We start from the raw sequence: 9150 nt of genomic DNA, 5'->3' as shown, positions 1-9150 counted from the left end.
ATGGTAATTTTATTCCCTCTGAGCAGTACGGGTTTCGTAAAGGTCATTGCACAATGGATCAGGTCTTATTTTTTGGTCAGAATATCAGGGATGCTCATAACTTTAGTCCCACCAATCATACAATTGCTGCCTTTCTGGATCTATCCAAGGCCTTTGATAGGGTCTGGAAGAACAAGCTTATTTGCAAACTTCATACTATTTTCAATATAAGTGGGAAGATGCTGCCTTGGCTGGCTGATTTCCTAAGAGCTAGATATATACGCGTGAAATTTAGAGACATCATTTCAAGCAAATTCAGACTAAGTCAAGGTATACCACAAGGGTCTGTACTCAGCCCCACCCTGTTCTCCTTATTTATAACCGGAATCGAGATTGGAGATAATACTAAGAAATGTATAGGACTGTATGCTGATGATATAATTATCTGGAGCACCAGTAGAAGTCTAACTACTGCTCAAGAGGACATTAACTCTTCTCTCGTTGAACTCGAGAAGTTTGCTATAGAGCACAAAATTATATTCAATCCTTCTAAGTCTGTTGCAAGTATATTTACCACAAATAGACATTTTTACAATTATGAGCCTGAAGTTTTTCTGCTGGGAAAACGGCTGAAATGCGAAAAGCACCCGAAATATTTGGGTTATATCCTTGATCAGGAGATTCTCAGTCATGCACATATAAATAACTTGGTCCTGAGAGGCAAACAGAGACTGAAAATTTTAAAATATATCTCTGGCAGGACCTAGGGAGCGGATGCTCAGACACTTCGAAATACTTATACTGCGCTCATTCGTCCCGTTTTGGAATATGGGTTTCAGGTATATCGGGCTGCCTCTGTCAGTAACCTTGAAAAACTGGAAAGGGTTCAGCTCTCTGCTGCAAGAATCATCACTGGCCTCCGAAATAGTTGCCCTAAGGATATTGTTCTGTATGAGGCTGACCTGCAACCTCTAGGACTCCGAAGCAGATATCTCCTGGCTAAATACTTTGCTAAGCTTGTTAGTTATGGTGACCAGAACAGAACCTCCAGTTATGTAAGAAACTGGAAGAATAATCAACGCCTTAAGAGACAGAGTCCACTTAGCTTTGCTGAAAGCGAGGGTTTCCTTTTTAATGAAGTTGAATATGTTTCACTGAATTGTGGTCTGGATGCTGCCCCATCATTACATGAACGAGTTTTCTTCAAACCTCACTTGTGCTCGTACACCAACAAGAGCTCCCAACACCCGGAGTATCTTAGACAACTTGCTTGGGAGGTTATTCACCAAATCCCATGTGATGCATTGCAAATATATACTGAAGGTAGCAGGGGTGACGGCGCTATCTCCGGTAGCGGTGTTTATATCAGAGAAGGAAACGCCATTAAGATTTGTATTAAAAACCCCGATTTTTGCTCCGTCTTCCGGGCCGAACTTCTAGCTATTGAGGAGGCTCTGAATTATTGCGTCACAGAGAGTGTCAGTACTGATATTTGGATCTTGAGTGATAGCCGAAGCTCTATTCAGCATCTATCTGAATGGTGGAAACAGGGTGACAAAACGACTCTGAACATAATCCAACATCTAAAACACTTGAGTAAACGTCTCACCATTACTTTTCAATGGATACCGTCACATGTTGATGTATTTGGAAATGAGATTGCTGATGGGCTGGCTCGTCAGGGGAGCCGAGAGATCTCTCCCCATAACGGATGCCTTTCTTATTCAGAAATTGCAACCCGTGTTAAGCAAAGCATCAGTTCCTCTTGGAGACAGCCCCCTATTCATGAATGGTACAAAGCATCCCGCCCTGGCGCTGCTTTACTTCGGGCAAGTAGTAGAGAACATCAAACCGTCCTAGCCCGACTGAGAAGTGGACACACTCGAGCACAGCGACATGTGGCTGGTATTAAGGTTTTCCCCTTGTGCCCAAAATGCAATTTGACTAAGGCTGCTCCCGCCCATATTTTCTCTTGCATCGGCTGTGACCTGAATCAGCTGTATTCCGACCCTTCTGCTGTTTTAGAGGGACTTTGTTCGCACGGCTTCATGGACTTGGTATGATGTTTCTGTCTGCCAAGTGGGACAAGCAACAACAACAACAACACATCGAAATTAACAATGATTTCCTCCCAAAAAGGGGCAAAAGACCCCTTAAGAAACCACCGAATGCAGCCAAAAGGGGAGGTGCACAACTAGACCCCACTAAGAGTATACGTACCAAATTTCAACTTTCTAGGACATACCGTTCTTAACTTATGCAACATACATACGCACATACAGACGCCACAAGAAAACTCGTTGTAATTAACTCGGGAATCGTGAAAATGGATATTTCGCGTGTCTATACGTTCTTAGGCACTTATCCACGTGTGGTCAAGTCGAAAAAAATCTCAACATTCATTCAGGGGTGAGTAAAATAGAAATTATGGTCGATTTTTGAGTGATTTTTTTTTTTCGCGAATACAATACTTCCTTTTTTGTAAAAGGAAGCAAAAATATTTGTAACTATCAATACCATACCGAGATCTTCCTTGAGTCTTCTGTAAGCCAAGTTGTAAGTTGCAATTCCGTCCACGAGTCCGTCTGCGTACTTATCATGAGCAGCTTCAATGATGGAGCGGTCCATTTTCTTGAACAAACTGGCTTCTTGACCGACTTTGATGAAAGCTCGGAGGCAGTTGTTGATTTTGCTTAATAAAGAGTTGATCTGAAAGGCATGGACAATTTATTAGGGGGTTTTCTTTAATTTTGCCAAATTGACCAATTGATTAGAGACTTTTCTTTGATTCTCCCAAATTTGACCAGTTGATTAGGGAATTTTCATTGATTTTTCCAAATTTGACCAGTTGATTAGGAAATTTTCATTGATTTTTCCAAATTTGACCAGTTGATTAGGGAATTTTCTTTGATTTTTCCAAATTTGACCCATTAATTAGAGAATTTTCATTGATTTTTCCAAATTTGACCCATTGATTAGGGAATTTTCATTGATTCTCCCAAATTTGACCGGTTGATTAGGGAATTTTCATTGATTTCTCCAAATTTGACCAGTTGATTAGGGAATTTTCTTTGATTCCCCCGAATTTGACTAGTCTGGTAATTACAAAGATTGAATATTTTTGCAAAAATCGCAACTGTAAGAAGTTGAAATATAGTAAGATCATACACATAAACGAAAATTGCTAATAGTTGTTGGTAGATCTCGCGGAATTCCTTGATTAGATCAGAACATAATTTGTAAAAATTGATGCACTAATAAAAATTGTAGATCCTACCGAGAAAGTTTAGGAGAAGCGGTTTTACATTTGCACAAAAGTATATGGGCAAGATAATATGAATGCAGATCCGCACATTTTCAAATGTGGGAGTTAAATAAATGATACTTAAGTAGGGTTAAAATTTGTCCGGGGTTACCCCAGACAGTTCAGAACTTTAGGTGCTGATCTGGATAATCTCGAGGATTTTGAGTTTTATGACTGCTAAGCAGGCCCTTCATTTCGAATTTCTTTAGAGGGGGAGGTGAAAAGGGTGTACACTCAATACAAATATCAAAAAACAAAAAACCGCACCTACTTGTATGTAAAAACATTAATTTTCTCAGCCTGGGGGGGGGGGGTGGCAATTGACCCACCTTAATCCCCCTAAATGATGGGCCTGCTGGTAAGCGTTATTCGTTCAGAAGTGTAGACTTAAATGTTTAATTGAAATTTCTTGGTCCAATTTAGAACAGGATTTATAAATTTTTAATATTTAAATGTTATGAAATATTACGTGTATACTATACATATGAGGCAGTGAGAAGCAAAGGGATGTAAGTGGCAAAATTAAAAATTTAGAGATAACCAGTACACATGGTAGGTGAACCTCTCCTCTGTCTTGGTGCAAGAGATGGTACACTAGTAGCTCTGGTGATCAGGGTTGCCAGATTTAAGAACAGTAAATACGGGACAGGCTTCTAGGAGTGAAGGGGGGGGGATATTTTTTAAGGTTGAGGGCAATTACTGGATATGGTGTATTTTTAAGGGGTGCTTTCCGACGTAAAACGTTTCTTCATGAAAAATCTGAAAAATTCAATCGTATCCAAGCATTAAACCTTACAAAATGTCGCCGATCAAAGAATAAAAATCGTTTTCATTGCAATTGCCGAAGCATGCGCAGATGTATATTTCCAATATTAGCCAATGAGCAAAGAGGAAGTAATCATTCGGATACTCATGGTCTGCTGCATATGCCAAAATAAAAACCAAATTGAAACGAAAATAATTTTTGCGTTTGTTGCCACATAATTTTCGTTTTGCTCTTTATTTCACTTTTTTTGCTTTGCTCAATTTTTTTCCTTAAAATAATGTCTCGTTTTGTAAAATATTGTTTTTAGCTACAATACGGGACTTTAGCCGTCCCGTATGGAACTTCCCCGGGACACGGGACAATATTTCAAAATACGGAACTGTCCCTTGAAATCCGGGACGTCTGGCAACCCTGCTGGTGATTGCTGTTATACAGCATGATTTAGAAAATAATTTAATCAAAACCTACCTAGGATGTTATCTTTAAACGCGTTTTACTCAAAACTTGAAAATGTCCACTTACATTCTTTTGCTTCTCACTGCCTCATATGATCTATTTCAAGAACGTGTTTGGCTGAGCCAGGTTGTTCAAAGCCAAAAACTTGGATGTGGTTCAAATTCTGATATGGTAGCGCAGTGCCAGATACAATTTGAAGAGAAGTTGTAAGCAATTTTTAAAGTGCCTTAAAAAACTGTTACTTTGCGATCTCTAAAACAATTGGGTTTGCATTGAATTTTCTCAGAGCATATGCTCCAGTTGAGTGAGTTTTAAATTTATAGGGAACATTTGAACTGTAAAAAGAAGTAGGTCTTTGGTTCTTATAGTTCAACACTTGCTTACTGTTAAAATTCAGAAATTATGGGATGTGAGTTTTTTGATGAAAATGGAAATAGTAACCTAGAAAAGCAAATACTTTTGAATTTTACAACTAAGTCCCTCGATACAATTTTAGTTTTGGTTCGTTTTCAAAAAAACTCAGAAAATCAGAATGAGCTTGGAAAAAAATTAAAACAATTTTTTGTTTTAACGAAAATATCGTAAACTGCTCGAGGATGGGCCCAAAAAAAAATATCATTAACTTAGGCTCAAGGTGAAAAAAATGCTTCAAATACGTTACAAGATGTTAGTCTAAAAGAAAACGGAATTGGAATCTAAAGCTTACTTAGCAAAAAATATAAAGCAGCCAAATGTGGATGTCGTGAAAAACCAGTTCTTCGTTCTGCTTATAATTATTTCAGTTTGTTCGGACGAATTTCTGGTTAATAGCCCTAAGGCGGTCTGAGTATCACAATGGACTTGACACTGGGGGTTTTCACAACTGTTATTTCAAACAACAAAAGACCGAGTTGTTTCAAGAACGCTTTATACCTCTATGCATAAAATTCCGTGTGTTGTATTACACTTCTACACGGGAGCCCACCTAAAGGCGAGGAAAAGGGAGTCATGACGCTGACAGCGCCATTAAAATTTTTAGAAGGGTATTTTGACGGATATTTCTTTCTTTTGGGGGGGGGGCTCTCTTTTGGGGGTATGTGGTATCGGAGGTGCATTTTTATTCTTAGGGGAGATGAGCACCCCTGACTTTTAGATGTCAACTGTCAATTTCATCACCCGGTATACAAAAGAGCTCAATACTACAGTCGAAACTTCATATATCGAAATTCCAGCAAATTTTTTTGTTCATTATATAGAAAAATTGTTTCTATATATCGAAAAAATCTCTATTTATTGAAACTTTTTTCGAGACATACGTAGATTTTTCTTCCACTTTAGACTGTGTCTCATGAAAAATGTAGGTTAGAGGAGAAAATTACATTCACTAAATGTTGCTACGGAACTCATAAGGAATCTGGAGTTGAAGGGTGTGTAGTTAAGTCCTTGTTCCGTTCTGAAGTTCTTAAATTCTCTCAAGTTTATTTTAAATCTAAGTTGTAACCAGTAACACTGTAAAATCATTTTCATGTTATCCCTTTTGTCTGTTGATTATCATTCCTAATCTTCTTAGTTTCAGTAAAAGTCATTCAAGTTAAGTAGATTGATTTTTTACTTTTCTCTCGATCACATTGTTAAAACGGAAATCCCCTAATGTTGTGATCAAGTTGAATTGCCGAAGAATATGAAAATGTATGTTAACGTAAAAATGTAATTTCCTTTAATTTTTTAATCATTAACTTTCATTTAATCCGATGCTCGTACAAATTATAAATTGAGTTTCATACACGAAAATTAGCTTTCATTTTAATGTTTTAGGATACTTTTATGATAAAATAAGATTGTTTCCATATATCGAAATTTCTATATATCGAATTTTTTCCGGAAATTTACTATTATTCAATTTATTATTATTCACCTTTTCTTCTTCTTCATCCGAAAAATCTTTCCCGGTTTCCGTGATCCATCGCATCATGCTGACTTTGGTAAGTTTTATGTCGTCGTACATCTGATCCAGTTCTTCCAAAAGTTCGAGAGCTTCGCTGGAAATGAAACATTGGTAGAATTGTAAAAAAAAAAAAAAAAAGAAAGAAAGAAAGAAAGAAATAACATTGCAAATTACTGCAGACGCGTGTTTCGGCGGTACTTCAGAACGCCTTTTTCAATGCAAAAGAAATGAGCTTATGGAGGAAAAGACATCCGACAAAAGCCTTTGTGCTTTTGTGCAAATAATGAACCTGAGTTATAGTATTAATGCTTCCCAATTGCTACCAAAAATTTACCCCTCAAATTATATAGCTTCTTGAATCGCGACCATAAACATGAAGTCGTCAGATATATAGATGCAATCCCAACAGGAGAATCTTTTTCAGCAGTCTGCGGAGAAGAAAAATGTCAAAAAATAGTTTGCAAGATAAACCAAGATTACACTAACCATAAAATTTAAATCGGCAATAAGAAAGGCTTAAAAAATAAAACGCAAGTACATGCTGCCAGTGTTTTATTTTTTTCAAATTTCATTGGGTTTTTTTTTCTTTTCCAACTAAGAAATAGTCTGCGGACTCTCGCAAGAATCTGCGACGCACGTTGCAGCGTCGCGCTTTTTCTCGCGATGTGCCGGATCGTTAAAAAAGTAGATCCGCGGATACGGATACGGATCATTAGTGTCAAGATCCGCGGATACGGGTATGGATACGGATCTCAAAATGTTTTTGCCCAATTCAACTATTCAAGTGTAAAATTTATTACGGAAGGTATTCCCGTCACTATAATAACAGTGTTTGTTCAAAAAATGTCATCTACGGCGAAAATATAATAAAGACTATGATTTACTTTTTGAAGAAATCATCGTTAAAATTAATAGAGAGTTGGAAGGAACGGGTCAGCGCAGCATTAATGCTTAAATAGAATGTGAAAAATTATTTTTATCTTGCTCGGTAGATGTAGGATACAGGAGCAAGAATGTAAAGCTGCTACTGGATAGGCTAGAAATAATTTTTCGCATTTTATTTCAGCATAAATGCAGCGCTGACCCATTCCACCCAAATTACTCCGACCGACGAAATAACAGAACCTTTACAAACAGTAGAGACTTTTGTCTCACTTTTTTTTTGAAGGATGCCGGGAAAAACCAAAATGAAGAAAAACAGAAACCCCATATCGATAACAAAAACTAATATTAAACTAAAAATGAAAAAAAAAAAACATGTCTCAGAGGGCCGTTGGCTTCTGAAATGATACCTTATAATTTAAATAGGGAATAAAACCTAATTTAAACGGAATTTAAGAGTCTTTTATTCAAATAGATACGTTTAAGATCCGTCAAAAAAGTAACGGATACGGATCTTTATTTTTCCTCGGATATCCGCGGATACGGATACTGATATCCGGATCATCACTAGCTTTTTCTGCTACTGTTTATAATCATGCATTTTTAAAATTCAATTAAAATTATACCAAAATTAAGAGATGTATTACCATATTGTTCGTAACGAAAATTTATTTCAAGTATAATTTATTTATAGTAAATACAAGAGTTTAAATGAAAAAAAAAAGAAAGAAAAAGAAAAATTAATTTGAATTTTGTCATTTTGAATTCAAATTATGTTTTTCGCAATCACGAGTGTTTGTGTGTATGTAGGCGTGTGTGTTTTGTGAGTGGGGGTTATGTGTATGGTGTATGTAGACTTGTTTGTTTGTGTCTGTGTGCAGGCATGAGTGTGAGGGTAGTTGTGTGTATGAGTGTCTGTGTGCGTGGGGGGCAGGTATATGTGTTTGTGTCTGTATGCAAGCATGAATGTGTGGATAGTTGTGTGTATGTGTAGGTGTCTGTATGCGTGTGTGTATCTGTTTGTGTATGTGTGTATGTGTTTGTGTGTATCTGTTTGTGTGTGTAGGTGTATGTGTGTATGTGTGCGTGTGTGTGTAGTTGTGTATGTGTGCGTGTGTGTGTGTAGTTGTGTATGTGTGCGTGCGTGTGTGTAGTTGTGTATGTGTGCGTGCGTGTGTGTAGTTGTGTATGTATGCGCGTGTGTGTAGGATATAGACGGCTTTCATTAGAGGAGCAGCATCGTGAGGAGTCGGTCGACGGTGATGCTGCAGAGGGTGGCGGGGGGGAAATAAAATCATAGGACATCAAAACAGTCAAATGAAAGCAATAAACAATCGTGATTGCTCAATAATAGCAGTGAAATGAATATACTCACGTATTTTCTTCAACAGCGTCGAACTTGTCACTCAACTCCTTGAGTGGTTTCAAATCCATGAAAAGGGGCTGCCCAGTGGAGCCTACGGCCTCCTTGAAGTCACTGATGGCCTTCAAAAGCGACTCTGGCGATGTGACTTCCTCCTGGAGCGATGTTGTCGAATACACGTGCGTGCTAGGCCGCACATTGCCACGTATGTCTTCATTTTCTTCAAGAGCTTTGAGTGCTTTTTCCCATAAGCCTGAAATGGAGAACGAATACTAGTTTCAGAGAGGATTTTAATTTTATTATATGAAGTGACGACTGAAATAAATAGCTGTTAATTAATAAAGAAGTTTCAAAAGGTATAGTTCCGTTCAGTGGCGCACATAGGAATTTTGTAAGGGGAGGGTCAAACATATCGAATTAATTTTATCGATTCCCGAGAACGAAAAACAGTAAAAAAAAGAACTATTGAATAAATA

At 37.5% G+C, this 9150-nt stretch overlaps 1 protein-coding gene across 1 annotated transcript; it reads right to left on the bottom strand.

Annotated features, from left to right (window-relative positions):
- Positions 1 to 2496: 2496 nt before the first annotated feature.
- Positions 2497 to 8927, bottom strand: LOC129232995 (uncharacterized; the record flags this gene model as incomplete). The annotated part of the gene is made up of 3 exons (XM_054867075.1): positions 2497 to 2688; positions 6400 to 6523; positions 8687 to 8927. Coding segments are annotated over 3 exons (557 nt in total), but the record flags the coding sequence as incomplete, so codon positions are not given.
- Positions 8928 to 9150: the final 223 nt, after the last annotated feature.

Source organism: Uloborus diversus, unplaced genomic scaffold (genome assembly GCF_026930045.1).
Source record: "Uloborus diversus isolate 005 unplaced genomic scaffold, Udiv.v.3.1 scaffold_1475, whole genome shotgun sequence".
NCBI lineage: Eukaryota > Metazoa > Arthropoda > Arachnida > Araneae > Uloboridae > Uloborus > Uloborus diversus.
This window is presented reverse-complemented; position numbering and strand designations above follow the sequence as displayed.